General features: G+C 43.0%; 2 protein-coding genes across 2 annotated transcripts in view; both read left to right on the top strand.

Annotated features, from left to right (window-relative positions):
• Positions 1-99: 99 nt before the first annotated feature.
• On the top strand, positions 100-10,300 carry cfap69 (cilia and flagella associated protein 69). The gene is made up of 23 exons (XM_079368274.1): positions 100-502; positions 1,356-1,415; positions 1,508-1,573; positions 1,930-2,039; positions 2,115-2,191; positions 2,676-2,774; positions 3,237-3,389; positions 3,647-3,824; positions 4,066-4,189; positions 4,811-4,859; positions 4,961-5,082; positions 5,168-5,399; positions 5,634-5,798; positions 5,893-6,008; positions 6,179-6,297; positions 6,547-6,628; positions 6,705-6,897; positions 7,429-7,566; positions 7,955-8,031; positions 8,338-8,535; positions 8,617-8,703; positions 8,812-8,889; positions 9,000-10,300. Exons 1-23 carry the CDS (start codon positions 413-415, stop codon positions 9,162-9,164), a joined length of 2,778 nt encoding a protein of 925 aa, XP_079224400.1. The 5' UTR covers positions 100-412; the 3' UTR covers positions 9,165-10,300.
• A 4,100-nt stretch (positions 10,301-14,400) lies between these two features.
• Positions 14,401-18,671, top strand: part of slc9a1b (solute carrier family 9 member A1b) — a gene marked incomplete at its 3' end in the record, with an annotated part of 4,916 nt that continues 645 nt past the window's right edge. The window contains exons 1-2 of the mRNA XM_079367412.1: positions 14,401-15,495; positions 17,515-17,979. Of these exons, the coding sequence (XP_079223538.1) occupies positions 15,225-15,495; positions 17,515-17,979 (736 nt within the window). The 5' untranslated portion in view covers positions 14,401-15,224. The remainder of the gene's footprint in view (positions 15,496-17,514; positions 17,980-18,671) is intronic.

Below are 18,671 nucleotides of genomic sequence, written 5' to 3' on the forward strand. Positions count from 1 at the left end.
TAAAGACGAAACGGGCGTTCCGTTTTTTTTCCGCTGGGTTTTTTTACTCCGCTGCTCGCCGTACTTACAGGGTAACCATGGCAACAGTAGTACGCTGTCAAACTTGGGCTTCATAAAGGGAAAGAGAGGAGGGGTGTTTGACGTTTATACGAGAGGGGGTCTTTTTTGTTAAAAGAAGAAGACACCCGTAGTTTAGGTTAATTTTCTTGTGAAGTTAGCTTTCTGGTATTTGCAAACAAAAACTTTTTTCTTCTTTCTTTCTTTCTTTTTTTTAAAAAATAAAATATGTACGAGAGGCTGCTTCCAACGTGAAACAGACGGAAGCCCGAGCACCTGGATGCATGGATCATGTTCAGCTTTACCGCTAAAGGGAAAAGTTTAAGTTTTCTCGAAGTTTCTTAACATTTTTCAGATGGATTCAGGCAAAGTGTTGCACAGAAGGAAACAGGACACTCCTGTGATCCGACCAAAAGCATCAGATGAGAACCAGCTTCTACAGGAGGTACAGTAAACACTTTATAATCTCTTTTAGTCTTCAGTAAATATCTTTACAGTGTATGCTCTTAAGACCACCAGAAAATAAATTGAAAGTCAAGCATTGTATGTTTTTAAATTTTAATTGTATTGATTAAATCATCCTGCTATTTATTATGGAAAGAAGTAGCTCATTCAAAATAAAACTGCCTTTTTACACTGGCTTGTCTACCAGGACATAAAACTGCACAGCAAAGGTAAACAAAGGTAAACATCTAAATCCTCACAAGCTGTTATAATCTACATATTTATGTTTGCTGATCGTGTGAAAAGTTATTATAATTATCAACAAGCTTAAAGGCTTCCCTCAATATGTGAACACACAACATGCTTGTGTTGTGAGAACTGCTCTGTATTACTGTAACAGTAAAGTGCTAGAACAATGCATACAAAGAGACAAGGACAGTAAAGACACAAACACTGCAAAATACTGAGACATCAACAAGTATAGACCTCAACAAAATAGGACAACACCGAACAATACGAAATAATAAAAACCTGACAAAGAAAAGAAGAGAGAGAGAAAGGGGGACGTGAAGATGGTACTTTCTGTACGGTGGCTTTGAGAGGGAGAAGAGAGAATTGGTATCCCTTTAATGGAGAGAGTCATAAACTGGAGAGAACTAGGAACAGCATGCTTTGAAGAACGGTGTGAAGCTGCCAAATATGGTATTTGATTTTTTCACAGTATGATGCAGATTGTTTTGGGGGGTTGTGTCTTCAGAAATTAAAGAATTGATTTTACAATGTTATTGCCTTGAAGTCTATTTGTCCTCAAAGAAGAACGATAACTGTCAGTAATTCATTCATTCATTCAACAGGTCAGTGCTAAAAGTCTTGAACTCAGTAAGGTGATTCGTCTCCTTGAAGATCCTTTGACCGTAAGTTAAATATTAATGTCAACATGATTACCAGTTTAAAGTCTTTTATATCATTTTAAACACTCATCATTGTTGATTTTTTTTTTTCAAAGGCTAAATTGAAGGAGCGACACCTTTTTGTCCTGAAGAAACTCCTGAAGAGAAGCCAGATTGGTTTTGTATCCTCTCCTCTGACGTTATCGCCTGACGATGCAAAATTCTCTTTTGAGACGCGTCTTTTTCCACAGGTTAAACTCTCTCAGGTGTCACACACCGCAGCAGTTTGTCAGATCGTCCCCTGAGAGCTCCCCTGATACAGAGATGGAAATAGATGTGCTTTTGTGCAATCGAAAAAAAACCCGCTCCCAAGGCGCTAATTTTCCGCTGCATCTCTTTGTCTGTCAGCGTTTTCCCTGTTCTGACATAACCTCAGTTATCACGATGAGTCAGTGCCCCATCACTTCAACCCCTTTGCCTGCAATTATCTCTTCACAGATGAACACCAACATGTTAGAACTTCTTAATTTATTTCAAGCTTTTGAAGGACCTGACCGGTATCGCCAAAATACTCAACATCTGTGCTGAGAAGGGGAAGGATCACCCTGAGTACTTGCCCTTCTTATGTGAGGCGCTCAAAATGTGTGGGTAAGTAACTCAGAAATGTTGATGTTTTCTCCCTGACATTATCTGAAAGGAACATTTTTCTTTCCTGTATCTCAGACTCCCCTTCCTGAAGGAGAAATCATCCGACGAGCTGACGTATGCCAAGGACGTCGTGGAGTTCCTCTCTCACATGGGTACACAGATCAGTTCATTCAGAGACGTTTCCATGGTTTTGCACACCACTGTATTACTCAAATTAATAACTTCAATAGCTATTCAGAGTTTTCAAAGCTAAGGCTTTTTACCTCGAAGCAGACACTGATTTAAATGTGTTTTTGCTTTTAAGAAGATGCTAAATTAACATTAATTAACAACACATAAAATAGATAAACATTTAGGTATGATGCATACTGATCTCCGACTGGTCCTGTGAGAAACTAATGCTTGCAAAAGTTTCCTGGGTATGTATTGAAAGTGCATAAACCGGCAGTGGAGGAATACAGACGCTATTTTGGCTGCATTGGTAGCCAAAGCGGTTTGATGCGAATTCGCTGCAATCAGCGTCGAGGGGGTTTAAGGACTGATTAGATTGTTTTTATTGCTTTAAGAACAGACTCACTTTCTTTTAACAGGAGCGAGAATGACGAGTGACCCTGACTGATGTGTTTTTCTTGGCAGGGTGTCTGATGAGGGTGTCAGATTTTGAAGTGAGACAGCAGATAGTTGAATCAGTGAAGTCGTTCTACAGCTGCGTGGCCCCCAAACATCTGCTGGACGGTATGGCCCGTCTCACAAAGACAAAGCCTCGGACTCTCCCCTCTGAAAACCGATTTTCTAGACTTTCACTAAGTGAGGCTCTCTCATGGCGTCTGTGGTGGCATGCTCGTGGTTACAGGTTTCTTTTTAATTTCTTTATAATATAATTTCTTTAATATCTATATTTTTTATCTATTTTTCTTTTATGTTTTTATTATTTTCTTCTGAGACTTCTCGCCTTCTTTTCGTGGGTCCTTATTTTCATCAGACATGTCAATGTTGTATTTCTTCATGTTATTGATGCTCCAAGAATTTCCTTTCAAGATGATGTAAATCATGTACACGTTACGTTTCCTCTTCTGTTCCTTACGTCTGTCATTATCTTTGTTGTTGTCTCTTTTCTTTCTTTTGTTTATCTTACAGTTCACATCCTACATCCAGAAGTGTATATAACTTTTTCCTCCTTATTGATTTTTTTCGCAGGACTCCAGCCAACCTCTCCGGGTTACAGGCTGCAGCTTCTGGAGCACAGTGATCTGGCTCAGACTTTGCTCCTCTCCATGGCTGCGTTGGAGAACCAGACCGCCATCAAGCTGCAGCTCTTGCAGACTCTTCTGATCCTCTCTGGCTCCTCTGGTCAGCAGCTGATTATGTTTAAGATTGGTTGAGATGATGAAGGAGGAGATCTGTCAGAAATGTCAATCTACCTAATGACCTCCTTCATTACATGAAGCAGCCAACCCTCAAGAGCTTGAATCATCCCATTATACCAAAGAACAATCAGACAAACAATCAAAACTGTGATTTTAAGTGTTCTTGTATCAGCAGCTCAGTGGGTTTTTCTATCAATCATCATATCGTCTTAATCACTTCTTATTTATATTTAACCACAGATTTGAACTGCGCATCAATGCTAAGAGCGGGGGGAGCTGGGACGATTTGTCTCCACATGAACGAACCCGATGCGTCTGGTCAGGTTCTGTTCTACTCCTCTGAAATCCTCTGGAACCTCCTGGAGCGAGGCAACAAGGCGGAGGTCACTGCCCAGCTCAGCAGCATGGAGTGTGTTGTGTACGTGTCTTCTGTGCGTTTAGGTTTATTTACAATATGGCTGATTTGGACAGCGTGTCAAGAAACCTCATGTATCAACATGCCTTTTTAAATACAAAAGATAAACAAGTTAAGTTATGATTTAAGATTTTTGTTTATATTCCGTCTTATAAAAATGTTTTAGGTTTGCTTACTGTTGTGCTCTGGTCTTGTACATATAGATTTAACCCTTTTTTGGTGTTATTTTTCACGTTTTTCTTAGATCTCTAAAAGAAGCTTTTTTTTACAAGCTGATGAACAGTGTCAATCACTCTGACCTCCAACTCCGAAATGATCTGCTGGTGATCACAACTCTCATCGCCGATAATCCAAACTCTCTGCTCATTGTGAGTACAAAATAGATAAAGGTCAGGCAGAATTACATTAAAGGTCACATATTCTCCTCCTTTTTAAAAAGTATAAATAAGTCTAAGAGTTTCTTGAAATGTTTGTGAAGTGTGTTGTTGTAAATCCACTCTGATCCTGTGTTTGATCATGTCTATAAACCCCTCTATTTCAGCCCTGCTCAGAACAGGCTATTTCTGTGTCTGTAGCTTTAAATATGTAAATGAGCTGTGTCTGACCACGCCCCCTCTCTGGAAGGACTCGGGTGTACTCTGTGCTTTCTGGCTCCATGTCCTATTGTTTACGATGAGAAGGCAGACTCAGAGGGCAGAACAAACACCTAGCTGTGGGAGTGTCACCCACCTGGGGGAGGGGCTACTGCCCTTTGTGATGTCATGAAGGGAAAATCTCCAAACGGCCTGTTTGAGCACACATTTTCTGAAAAGTGGAGCAGGCAGAAGACGGACTTTTCTCATTGTTGGGGGGTTTGGAGACACATAGAGAAGTCTATTTTACAGAATATGTGACCTTTAATTATTATTTTTTGTCTCTTCCCTGCAAAGCATATTAAGATGATAGTATATTAAGTCTGATGATATATTTCGTCGGTGTCTAATTTTCAGGAGAGTCTGTTTGCCAAACAGCTTGTTGTTCTCGCCACATTTCCAGAACGTAAGGCCAAGCTTTCCCTTCAAATTGAAGTTTCATTTTTAAATCTGAATGGGTCTGCCTACTTTACTACTGTACCTTTTACTCCTGTGCTTATGTTTCAGTCAAAAGTCAAAAGTCTTTGGTTCACAACCTCAAGCTCAACTTCAATAACGATGACTTGAAAATGAAGAAGCTACTGTTGAACCTGTTGGTTTTAATGTCGAAGGACTTAACCGCCCTGCAGGTCAGTCTCACCCTCACTGACTTTATCTGTTCAGATACACGTAATGCCTCCCCTGACGTTAATCCTCCATGTGTCCCTCTCGTAGCTTTATAAAGATGAAATGGTTATGTCGTCGCTCCTGATGCTCGTGAAGCCGCCTGCTGCCTCCTCCGGGCGGCGTTCTGGTTCACGCTCCTGGTCCCCCGTCCAGCAGGAGGAGCTCATGCTGCAGGCGCTGGCCACCCTGGCTACCATCGCTCCCCTCATGTTGGATGATTTTATGACTTGTCAGGGAAATGCGTATCTGCTGCTCGTGCTGGACTGGTGCGTCTCACAAGGTGAAGAATGAAAACCAAAACCATCAAACTTTCCCAACTCAAGAAAATATTTTACGAGGTCCAAAATAATCAAAATCCTCTTTTAGGCTGCAGAGATCAGTCTGATAAACGGCTGCACTGGGTCAGCATCTGCAATTTCAGCACAACTTTATCCTTTTTATTTTTAACAATGCTTTAATAATATGGAAACTGTGGTTTTTGTAGTTTTTCATTTTAGAATATCGTTTGTCCCAGATTCTTACTTTGGTCAGGGTCACAGCTTCCACGGCACAGGAGGACGAGGCAGTAAGAAGGCTCAGATGCGGCATTGCATCCGAGTGCTGAGATCTGTGACGTCATCGGGTGAAGAGTCAGTCAACAAGGACCTTTGTGATCAAGGTCTCATCCACCAGCTCGTGGGTAAAGGAACTTAAATCTTGACTTTGAAATCAGAAATATGAACAGAAACCTTTGAACTCACTCACAGAGATTTGTTTTGTTTATTTTTTTTCAGGGGTTTTGATGCAGATGGAAGCAAGTCCTGATGAAGAGGATATAGTCACTGTAGAGATTAAGTCAGATATTCAACTAATACTGTCGGCGATGTGTGAGAGCGACATGCACAGAAAGGTAAAGTAGAGGGAAACTCTCACGCTTTGGAAGGACCCTCGATGTTTAAAATATAATTCTGTTGTCTCGGATCCAAAAAGGCAGGATGTAGAAATAACTTTGATTAGTCACACGCAGGTTTATTAAACGCAGTTGGTCCATATTGACGGTGCTGATGCGATGTACCACAGGACCTGTTTGGATCAGAGGGTGTCGAGATGACGGTTCACTTCTTGAAGAAAGGCTCCGACATGTTCTACAGCGGCCTGGGACACAACAAGCTCATCCTGTCCACAGTGGACTGTGTCTGGTCAGTTCAGACCGACCTTTTATATTTATTATGACCTTACATTGTCATGCATCGCTTCATTAAAGACGGTAAAGGATTATGTTGATCATCTTCTAAAATCTGAAGTTAATGTGGAACTTTTAGCATCATCATCCTCAATCATTTCAGATTTCTCTTGTTCTTAATTTAATATATGTCATCCTTCTTCTCTTCATGTGACTTAAAAGATGTCATGTTTTAATAGCTGGATTAACAGCAGTTTCCCCTCAGGTCCTGTATTGTTGGCTGCTACACCACAGAGGATTACTTTCTGGCTAAAGAGGGAGGCTTTCTTCTCTTGGAGCTACTCAGTGTACGTAGCCATGTCATTGTGCACCGAAATGTAAAAATGCTACTAAACAAATTAATCAGGTATTCCTCTCTAAAAGTCCAGCCCCAGATGTGTTCATAGCAACATCCTCGCCACGCTCCTGGAGCTTTGTGACAACCCCAACACGCTGTCCCACATCCTGAGCTGGAGGGGCGACGGCGGTCAGACGGCGCCTGGACTCCTGCTGCAGCTGTGGAGGGAGGAGGAGAAGGAGCTCAAGGTCAGCAGGAACAAACACGGAGGGATCGCAGGTCAGTCTGCAGCTCGACAATAAACCACGATGAGCCGGTCTGTGATTGGTTCACTTTATGATGAAGAATTCAAATCACATACATTTCCTTCTGGGCACCCATTTCTAGGCGGTTGTGTTGCGTGCCCTTAGAGGCTGTGGAGCAGCGGCCTTGGGTTCGAATACAATGGACCCTTATGGCCTCCATGTTGCTGTTACCTAGCAACATCATTCCCATACTTTCACACCTCGAACGCAGAGCCTTTTCTGTTCACGACTTCACGACTTTACAAGTTCCATTTGAAAGCCGCAGAAGTAGTTGGACGGCGGTATCCATGGTAACTAGCAGGAATACAGTAGCAAGTTTGGGTTGCCTGGCAACAGATCAGTTTCAGCTGGCATGTGAGCGTCGTCTTCACGAGGCCTCCAAGAGCGAATCACAGCAGATCTAATATTCACGACGACATCACTCCCTCTCATGTGACGCCCTTCTTCTGTCTCTAAGTGAAACGTCTGTCCCGCTCATTTCTGCTCCTCCACTTTTGACCTTCAGATCCCAAGAGACCCATCCTCAGCGTGTACCAGGAGGACGACACGCAGCTGTCGTTTTCTTCGAATGAACTGAGTCCAGCAGTGCTGGAGTTAGCAGAGAGTCTACGCGCAAAGATTTACTCCATCTTCTGCAAAATTGGTAAAAAAAAAAAACCTATTCAAGACATGTTTTAACTCCAATGGCTGAAGTCTCACTTTTTTCTTAAAAAGCATCAACAATCGCCATATTGACAAATGTGGTATTGACGTTTGTTCACCGTGCAGCCTTGAATATGTCGTTCACAACATACACTCTTGTTTTTTCCAATAAAACCTTTTAAGCTTAATGTCAATGTTTGTTCAGGAAAAGCACGCAGTGGAGATGTTTTATGTAGAAATAATAATGACTGGGCGCCAGATGGCCAAACGGGGGTTTTTCTTTCCCCATGTACAAAGGCTCCTTGTTGCAAAGGATGTTGGTTTGAATCCGACCTCCACTCTCTCAGCTGTCCTGTCTAATTGCAGCATAAAATGTTAAACTTTCACAGGTTTCCACGACCTTCCTGGTTTGTCAACAAAAGATTTTGTGACCTTGAGTGTCGTCAGGCGGTATCTGGACTTCAAGGTAGAACTGTTGTTTGTAACCGTGCCCATTTTAAACAAGGACTATATCAATTTTACAAGACATTATTGTTTTCAAATCCTCCACGTATAAGCTCATGTGCATTTCACTTTGGTCGACTTTTCTTGTTTCTTTAAATTTTTAAATACAATTAGTTTGAATTTCAGATAGTTTATGTTGTGACGATCAGGTTTACGAACGATCGAGAAATTCTCAGCAAAAAAATGTTGAAGTGTCATTTTAAAGCACAAACCGAGGACGACACAGGATCTGTTTGAAAACACGGATGTGTTGATCACGCTGCTGCAGGTGGGCGAGGTGTGGGACGAGATCAGCAGGGAGCTGAGATCAGAAGGTGTGAGGCCGATCTCCCCGGACGAGGAGGCTCTGAGCACTATCTGTAAGATCGCAGAGGACACAGCGAGGAGGGTGGCAGCAGAACAACACAGCATGCTGGAGCAGCGGAGGAAAGAGGAGATGAGCGAGGAGGAGCTCGTGTACTCGGAGGTGATGAGGGATAAAGAAAACCTTCAAATATTTTCTATTGAAAAAAAAAAACTGACTGAAAAAACTTTTCTGTCTTTGCAGATAAAGTCTCACTGGAAGCAGCGGGAGCTCATGGCCAAGTCCTGGGACAGCTACATGTCCAAGACTTCAAATTCAGTCACTCTGAAGGTTGTATCCTTTAAACTTAGAGACATCACCTCAACTTGTCATTGTTGTTACTATAAACACATTTCAGCAACAATATTTTTACTCTAAAAGTTTTATGTTCTCGTTCAGGAAGTCAAAGCGCAGAGGGAGAAACAGAGTGAATCCTGCAGACCCAAAGCGGCGGATGCTGCAGGTCGTCTCACACAGGTCTCTGACAAACAAACAAACAAACCTTTACAACATTGAATATAATAATAAATTATTTTTTTTAAATACTCTACGAGGTGCTCTTCTCATTTTCCTTCCGTGTTTTTCAGCATTTCATCGGGAGGGTCGTATCTGTAGAGACCACTGACGCTCCGGGACCGGCAGGAGTGAGAGTGACGCTCGCCAGAGCTTCCATCAACTCTGCGGGTCAGGACCGAGTGGCTGCAGCCAGACAGGACCAAGAATACGTCAGCCCGGTTCCTGTCAAAGACTGATGACGGCAAAGAATCCGATTCAATACAAACATTAATAATGCATCTTTATTTTTCATCTTTTTTTCACTTTTATTTACGTCACACTCAAATCTGAGCTTCCTACAGACACGGCGTGTCGCGCAGCGTCAATAATGGAGAGTTCTGTGTGACTTTTGCAGAACGTGCAGACGTGAGGTCACTGAATCTGCACAATCAGCATCTTGTAGTCTAGTCCATCTTATATGGACACACACACACACACACACACACACACACACACACACACACACACACACACACACAGCACTGAATGCTCTTTGTGTTCGGATGCACATTACAACTTCTTAGAATCTTTTTTATTAAATAGATAAAAACAACGTTTAAATTTTATTTAGTGTTTATTAGAACAGAAATGTAATTCATGTGAAATATAATCCAAACTTTTAGTCGTTCACATGCAGAGCTTTACACTCTGAGTCACAACAGTCTGAATGTTTGTCTATGCATTATTTATTCTTTTATGTAACCACAGGGCAGCATGAACAGTGAGACCCTGGACAATCAATGTGGCATCATGGAAACCGGGGTCTTATGTAACGTCAACATAACCAATAAACCCCTTTAAATCCAGAACATACGTCCAGCTCGGTGAAAAGTTAAAGGCTCCAGCTCTTTGTGCGTTCAGCTGTGACACCCTTTAAGGACTCCTCATCCACAGAGTTTCATCTTTAGTGTTTTTGGGTTACATAAGTCACTGCAGCGCATTAACACACATGTTCCTCCAAGCGTGCAACATGCTGCACAGAGACACTTTCTTCTTCTCTCCCCGCTCTCACCCACTTTACTGGCTGGATGGTCAAATCATCTCTGACAGGCTGAAGCTTTTCATGCAGCAGTGTGTGTGTGTGTGTGTGTGTGTGTGTGTGTGTGTGTATGTGGAGCCGGTCAGACTGGGATGTTCATGCTGCACAAAAGAGCAGGGACACACAGGAGGCTCTTCAGTGCGACAGGCTGTTAGTTCAGGCTGCTGCGGGGTTTCACATGCTGACTGACTGTCGGTGGCTGCTGAGCTGCTGATGAAGGTGAGGAGCAGCGTGGGTGCTGTTTTTAAGGAATCCTGCTGGGTGCTCGTCGACCTCCCTGAGGAGCTGCAAACTTCTGTGAGAAACTCTTTTTGTTCTTTGTTTACACTTCAGCTTTCTGTTCAAACTTCAAACCATCACCAGTTTAGTTGGTTTAATATTTAAAGTTTAAAGACATTTAAATTAACTGTTTTTAGATCTGGATCTTTTAAAGATGTTACCACCAGTGTTTCAGTGACATTATATGATCAACTTTTGCAAACTTTGTGAGAAGTAAAACACGGCGTGAGAGACTTGAGAGTCAAAACTGAGGACGAGCATGTTGGCTGGAAAAGTCACTTTTTAATAAATCCTTCAGACGAGAGCTGGATGGTGGTTTTCTTCTCGTTACCTATTTGTGCTTTTTTTTTTGTGCATCCAACCACTGAAGGATGTTTGTGTCCTTTTTTGATTTTTTATTCAGAATAGTTCGACAGCAACTTCTCTGGCTGCTCGATAGATACACTTTAGAATAAACATTAAAGTTTAACACAGAACAATGAAAACTGTATTTAATGTAATTTTATTGGTGACAGTAGATTTTAATTAGATCTGAAAACGCTGCTAAATCATTCATACAATACTCCTATAACATTACGTTTGAATGAACATTTATAAGTAACATTTGTGAATATCTTCAGAGCGTAAAGGCGACTGATGAACATTAAAACATTCAATACTAAACAGGACAAAGGATTTGATGATGTGGAGAGAAACACAAAAACACATGTACTTGAATATGACGGCATTTTGTTTCTATTTGTTTGATGTAAAACATTTTCTCTCAGCCTTTTACGACTTTTTTCCAAAGTCAGGAGTTTACATCAGTAAACCTGAACTTGTGGAGGAGTGATTATGTTGTTTCCCCCTCTCCTGCAGAGAGTTATTGACTGATCTGTGAAGCTCCAGCAGCAGAGATGATCATCAGACTGGGACGACTGACCCCAGGATACTTCCGTCTCCTGCAGGTAGGTCGGACATTTCCCTTTATGGAAGTTTCACACAGAGAGAAGTGGTGTTTTGTTTTTCTGTGCAATAATAACACAAACATCAATAACACAAATGTTTATTACTCATTTCAATCAAAAGATCACAAATGAATAAAAAAACAGTGAAAGTAAATGTTTCGATCAGGATTTTGTGTGAATACGTTGCAGATTGTTTTGAAATATCTTTATAGAAATGCTTCAAATCCAGGCTGAACAAAGTCAATAAATATTTTAGAGGGCGATGACGGCAGCTCGTCTCAGGAGGAGTCGTTAGATAACCTGTTCAGACTAAGAGCTGAGGATGCTGAATGAAAGAGGAGTGTTGTGGTTGGAGGCAGAGTGGTAGTTGCAGTTGTATTTTCTGACCACTAGGGGGTGCAAAACTCTGGTTCATATTCTACATCGTTTACACAGTGGGGCTTTAAAAACGTGTAACATTAAAACCTTTAAAAAAACCTCTAATATTTGAAACATGAATACGCTTGGTGCGTGTGTGTGTGTGTGTGTGTGTGTGTGTGTGTGTGTGTGTGTGTGTGTGTGTGTGTCCCTGAAGTTTCTGTCTCCCACATTTCATTGTTGCTACGTCAATATAAAAGTTCCCAGACTATAAAAAAACCTAACTTGTAAGAATGACACATTTCCTCTCTAATCATCTTCCTCTCCTCTTCAGCGTCAGGTGTCCGGTGAGGTCCGGATGCAGCCTCCGGGCAGTCTCATCGATCCCATCGCCATGACGATGGCCACACTGGGGATGGGAGTGTCTCTATACAGCGCCAGACAGATGTCCGACAGGGTCCAAATGAAGCATCACCTCGCCTGAGAAGAGTGTGAGGCGGGCGGGCGGGCGGGGGACCCTGCAGCAGCAGACCGTGTGTGTGTGTGTGTGTGTGTGTGTGTGTGTGTGTGTGTGTGATTGTTTGTGTACGTCGCAGAAGGTTTGTGATGGAGGTTGGAGAGAGTTTTTAATGTGTTTGTGGGTTTGATTGGAGGAAAGTTTAAGTGTCGCAGCAGGAAACAAAGTGAGTCACTGATCGGGAAGATTTGTCATGACGTCGAAAGATGATTAAAGAGAGAGTCTGTAGTTTGTAATAATTGTATTTAAAACCAAATAAATGAGCATATCAGAGCTTTGTAGCTAAACCTTCAGCCAGTCCCAATATTTTAAAAAATAAGAAATAAAAACAGAGATTCTTATAAATGATAACGTTTGTTGTAGCACCTCAATCCTTTTTGAAATAATCCAACAGATCCCAAAGCAGCTTCCTCCCTTTGAGTATTTATAATAGAAGAAGCACTCCAGCTGTTACACCAGACATTTCATCAGGGCGTTTTAGGTTTGCTTGGTGACAACGTGTCAAGTTTTTACAAGAATTGAATAAAGATAAATATGTAAATGTAAAATTGTCACTTAAACTCACTTAGTAATGAAACACATTTGTTGAATAAATGTTCTTCTGAGTTAAAGACATTTTTGAAATCTGTGTTGTTGGGGTTTTTTTTTTTTGGTAAAGTTCAACGAGCTCTGTGGTTCTCAGGCTTCAACCATGTGGAAAAGTTGAGTGGGAAACAGAAGAGTTCGGGCGGCTGCACAGTCTGAATGGAGCGAGTCAGGTGGATAAAACTCAGACAGAGGAAGTGAATTCACAGCGAGGCTCGGTGACATCAAGAGATTAAAAAAAACAAAACTGGAACGAAGCATTGTTGAAAACATCAAACCCCATAAAAGCAAGAGTCATAGAACATATTTAAAACATAGAACAACATGTATATAAACATACAACACTGACTGCTCTGCTGTGTGTTTTCCAAGCAGCAACTTGCAGTGTTGAAAAATGTTGCCAACAAGGAAGTGCTAAAAACTGCAGTTCCTCGAGTGTCCACTTGAGGCTGGCTGCAAATATTCCGGAAGTCACATTAACACAACATGTTTATACTCACACATGTAATGAAATAATAGTAGTTTAATGTCCAAACTAAACATGGGAAAGTTTTTTTAAAACTCAAGATAAACAGTTGTTGGCGTGATCCCCGGACGTGGTTTCCTTTTCTGAACGAGACTTTACGAGAACTTCGTGAGACTTGGCCAGCAAGTTGTAGGACGTGTCAACTCAGTGAACGGAAGCTCACTCAAATTTCCCTGCTATGCTGCAAACAGAGCTGACCAATCAGATGAAAGTGGGCAGATGGGGGGAGGGGGGGGTCTTAAAGAGACAGCAGCTGAAATGAACTGTTTCAGGCAGAGATTTTCTGACTCCTGGATCAGATACGTTAGAAAGTTTTGGAGCTACACATCTCACAACGCTGCTCAATAGATGTTCCAGATTGACAAAATTAATGGTGGAAAAGTGAGTTTTTATAGATCTCCTTTAATGAAGGGTCAGAGGTCTTCACAATAAAGGGCCTGGCTGATCTGACTGACCGGCGGTGCGTTGAAGCTGTTTACCAGGAATCTTCACCGGTGGGATCCAGAAACCAACAGGTGACGTCACTGTGATTATGTCCCTGTTTTATACAGTCCAAGGTATTTTTCAGACACTTTATTATTTGACAACCCCTTTACTCTGGATACAAAACAAACAGCCTCTTTATTTATGTTTCCATCTCCCTCGACGGGCCGACAGAAGTCAGGCGTGGAGGTCTGAGTCTGTGGGAACCGGCCGTGTTGTTGTTTTTACTGATTCTCCTCTGGTGGGGCGGAGAGACATGACGAGGTCATGTGAGCTGTGAAGTATGTTGAGATGATCTCAGTGCTATAAACAAATCATCATTCTACTTCATTAATCTGAGGTGTTACATCAAGAGTCTGTAATGGAAAAAATGTAAAATCTAAACCTGGGATGATAAAAGAGGGAGGTTTCCAGTGTTTCATAGTACAATAATAAAATAAAAAAATCAGAGACGAGCAGGGAGCCAGGGATCGATTGGAGTTTGTGGCAGCAGATGGATCCTCTCAGGCAAACAGTCTGTGGGCTCATCTCTCCTGTAAAACAGCGAGCAGGAAATGAGAACCGAGCCGAGCTATTGGTTCAGCTTTACGCTACACCCTAAACACGGCACCGTTGAGCAGAAGCTTTAGAGTTTTCCCAGCTGTGAAACTACACAGATATTCAATTAAAAAAAAAACACACACAAATGCAGATTCACTTTTTATTTGTACATTAAAGACGAACAGGTTCACATTTTAAGAAGTAGTCAAAATAATTCCTCCCACATGAGGAAATCTCTTTTACACTCTGAAATACACATATGTGCACAAACATAGATCCTATAGACGTGCACTAATGGAGATGTCAGAGTGAGGGGGCTGCACGTGACAGAGCGCCTGGTGCCTTGCTGAAAGGGACCTCTGCAATGCTCAGGAGGTGACCTGGCACCCCTCGAGCTGCCAGACCAATATCCAGAACAAACCACCCTCCGGTTCCCTTCAGACTGAGGTACAGTAGGTAACTCAAAACTGTATTAAAGCCCAGTGTGCTTTGTTGACTTCCAGCACAGCTGTGTGCTTGTTGTTGTTGTTGTCCTCCTCTCCAGCAGATGGCGCTCTTAAATCTGGCATCACTTTGCGTTTTTCCAGAAAAGCCAGAAGAAGAAGAAGTTCAGCGTGACAGCTTTGAGCCTGATGGATGAGGATGCTGGTGCGTGATGCTGCAAGTTGTGGATTAAAAAAAAAAAAAAAAGGACTCAACAGGTTGTGAGCAAACAGGCAGAGTTTAAACCAGCTCAGCAGGTGACTGAGAGACGAGGTTTTATAAATCACCAGCTGCACATGATGACAGATGGCGACTCAAACATGATGTTTGGTGTATAAATATGCGCAGTTTTAAAATCTTTGGGGAGTTCGTGCGTAAAAGTTTGCGCGGGGTCTCCCTGGCACACGACGCTCTCTCTCCGTGTCATCCTCATCTTCATCTTCATCTTCACCGGATCTGGAGCTGAGCAGCAGCAGGTCCTCCGTCAGACCTCCTGGAAACATGGCTGTGCTGCTCCGTCCCGCCCGGAGGACATCCAGTCTGCTTCTGTGCGCTTTGATTCTCGTTTTCATCTCCGCTTCTTCCTCCGCGAGTCGTGATGTTATTTCAGGAAGCAACGAGACGAGGGGGAATCCAGAGGAGGACCACCATGGCCAAACTAACTCCAGCACTCACAGGAAGGCTTTCCCCGTCCTCTCCTTAAACTACGAGCACGTCAGGAAGCCCTTCGAAATCTCCCTGTGGATCCTCCTGGCTCTGCTCATGAAACTTGGTGAGTGACACATGACTCCAAACCCCTGAGTGACAAAATCCTCCTGCGTGCCTCCGGCCTCAGTGAGAAGACAAGCTGCAGGGTTTCAGATGACAACAACCATCCACACTGAAGGGAGCAGACACTCATAGTCTGAAAGTTTGCAAAAAGCTTCAGGTTTATTTTTTAAAATGTCATGCAGAGAGAAGGAGCTTGTGCAGAGACAAAAATACACACAAGGCCATCTGGGAAACATTCATTAAGAGTGAAGACTTGGAAGCTAAATATAGAAACAAACAAACCAGCTGATGAGTTGAAGCAGCATTAAGGAACTTTATTTATAGAACTCATTTTGTGTGCAGGCAACAGAAAACTACAGGAGGCAGGAACACACATTTAAAGAGACACACACACACACACACACACACACACACACACACACAGTCAGGTAGGGAACAATAGACAATACAAAGTGTGGCAGTGATAAAAATATCAACATCAGGTTAGAAGAGCAAAGGATCAAAATAATACGGTACACAGTATGTGGGCCACGTTCATGAGAGTATCACATGTTGGTTTTGGACGGGACACACTGTCTTTGGGTAGATTGGACAGGTGAGATAAATGTTTAACGGTGGGGTATCGAGGTGACGTTGATCCAGGTGCTGAGCCTCATTGGCCTCAAGCGTCGCCTGAGCCAGAGGCGCTTCTAGGCTCTGTTTGGGGCCCCGTAGGCTAACATTCATTGGGGGGCCCCTCCAAGCAGCAGCGGCATGCAACGCAAAATGTGCAAATTTTACAACGACAGTCGGAAACCTCCTCAAGGCGGCCCCGTCTGACAGCGCTCAGTGTCCTTTAAGCTTCCTCTCAGTTTAATCATGTTTCCACAAACTGTATCTGCTCTTTTAAATCTTCATCACTGATTAATTCTGGTTTCATTTAAAACTTAATCCCCAACATAAACGGTCAATTTAAAGCCACCGCTTTCGCTTAGAGCCAACCGTGCTTCCTGCTATACCTGCGTTTAGAAGTCGACAGTGATATTCAGGATGGCGTCGAGTCGTGTTTGTTTCATGCAACATGTTCTAATGTACAATAACATGTACAGGACTTTTAATGATGATCATGCATTTTGATTTTTGGACTCTGGGTTATCCGTCGAGCCGCCGTGGTTAACGTGAGCAGCGAGGATTCTGATTGGCTGTGCGAATCAGCGGGGCAGTTTTGTCGTTGGCTGACGGGGCAGAAAGACGAACTCTGGCGTCTTATCTGTCTCGTCCAGCTGCCGAGCTCCGAGGGCCGGTCCGACTTCCTGTCCTGATGCACCGAACGATAACAAAGATGTCAGTGTGCAGAGTCGGGGAGGAGAGGAGAGGAGGGGGCGAGGACGGCTGAAGACTTTTGTTACAGAAGCCTCGACCCCAGAGTCACATGACAGAGAGAGAGAGAGAGAGAGAGAGAGATGACGATGATCTGCTCACCGTTCAGTCACCATCCCTGAGATGATTTACATGTGAAGAATTCAAATAAATATAAACAAGGAGCCCTCATGTTAATAATAATCTCTAATCTCTATATTAAGCAACAATATGAAACGTTTGAAGAGGGAGGATGGCGTCGGTCTCGTCGTGCTCGCTGCGGCCCGATCGCCTGTTTGACTTCAGCAGTGCCAGAAACAACTCGATAAACACATTTATCAAGAGCTCATTTCTTCCTGCGTCCTCCCAGACACAGACTGAGCAAAGAGGCGAAAACACAAAAACTTTAAAGTACAGTGATGTCGTGAGACAGCTGCTCTGGTTTGACTTGAGTGATGACGTTGCATCACATTTTCCCTCTTGAGTATTTGAAACATGATGAACACACGTTCCCGATGCCTCCTCTCCTCAGTAGCCGAGTTACTGCACAGACTTTAATCCAAACCCAGAAACTTCCACCCGAGGCTCGAGACGACTTTAAATCCAGGTTTCAGGTTTGTGAGAAGGAGGGAATGCTGATGATAAACTCTCTGGAAACCTTCACACTGTCGGTCCTCTGCAGGTTTTCACATCATCCCTCGAGTGTCGAACGTCGTCCCCGAGAGTTGTCTGCTGATCTTCGTCGGCCTGCTCGTGGGCGGCATCATCAAAGCCATCGGAGAAGAAGCCCCCATCCTGGACCAGAAGCTCTTCTTCCTCTACCTGCTGCCTCCCATCATCCTCGACGCCGGCTACTTCCTGCCCATCCGAGCCTTCACCGAGAACCTGGGCACCATCCTGGTGTTCGCCGTCATCGGCACGCTGTGGAACATCTTCTTCATCGGCGGGATGATGTTCGCCGTGTGTGTGTCAGATCGAAGGAGCCCGGCTGGCCAGCGTGGACCTTCTGTCCTGCCTGCTGTTCGGCTCCATCATCTCGGCCGTGGATCCCGTGGCCGTGCTGGCCGTGTTCGAGGAGATCCACATCAACGAGCTGCTGCACATCCTCGTGTTCGGGGAGTCGCTGCTCAACGACGCCGTCACTGTGGTGAGTGAAGCCGGGTGAACGACGAGTTTTGTACTTTTACTCAAACACAGCTCATTCATATATTTCCATCTTTTTTGGAATTTCTTTTTTTTTTTTTTTTTTTTGGAACTTTATTTTTTTTTTTTATTATTTTATTTTATTATTATTTGTATTTTTTTTTTTATTAAATTTTTTTTTTTGGGACTTTATTTATTTATTATTCTTTTTTTTATAACACAATACTAGATTTTTGTCTCTTTAAAAAAAAAAAAGCAGGAAGTTATTGGAGAAACTTTCATTCATGCAGCCTCGTAGACCTTCACGTCTGAACTGTTTTAAATGGATTCCTTTTCGATATCCGCCTCTCCTTCCAGGCGGGCGCTGATGAGACGGGAGGATCGAAAATTGATTTTCAATGAAAGCCGACCTGCGCTCTCTGCTGCAGAGTCAGAGCGTCAGTAAAGAGCGCGGGCTCAGAATAGAAGAATCCTTCACACGTGTATTTCATAAGGAAGCTGCACAGGAGAGTCATGTTTCCATCACAAACATGCAGCTGAACAGCATGCATGGATACACGTCTTTCAAGTGTTATCACTAATGCATGAAGTATTTTAAATGCATCACGTTCACTAACACGTTCGGCTGTCTGAAAAAGAAAAGCTTCCTTCGATCATATTCAAAATGAAGCCGCGTCGGGTGAGACTGTGTGCTTT

This window comes from Symphodus melops (assembly GCF_947650265.1).
Source record: "Symphodus melops genome assembly, chromosome: 18".
Taxonomy (NCBI): domain Eukaryota; kingdom Metazoa; phylum Chordata; class Actinopteri; order Labriformes; family Labridae; genus Symphodus; species Symphodus melops.

Excerpts from the sequence above, each read along its gene's own strand:
- cfap69 (XM_079368274.1), top strand. The coding sequence starts at position 413 with ATGGATTCAGGCAAAGTGTTGCACAGAAGGAAACAGGACACTCCTGTG. Across the intron at positions 2,775-3,236 it reads CCCCAAACATCTGCTGGACG|GACTCCAGCCAACCTCTCCG; the intron begins GTATGGCCCGTC and ends TTTTTTTCGCAG. Across the intron at positions 4,190-4,810 it reads ATCCAAACTCTCTGCTCATT|GAGAGTCTGTTTGCCAAACA; the intron begins GTGAGTACAAAA and ends TCTAATTTTCAG.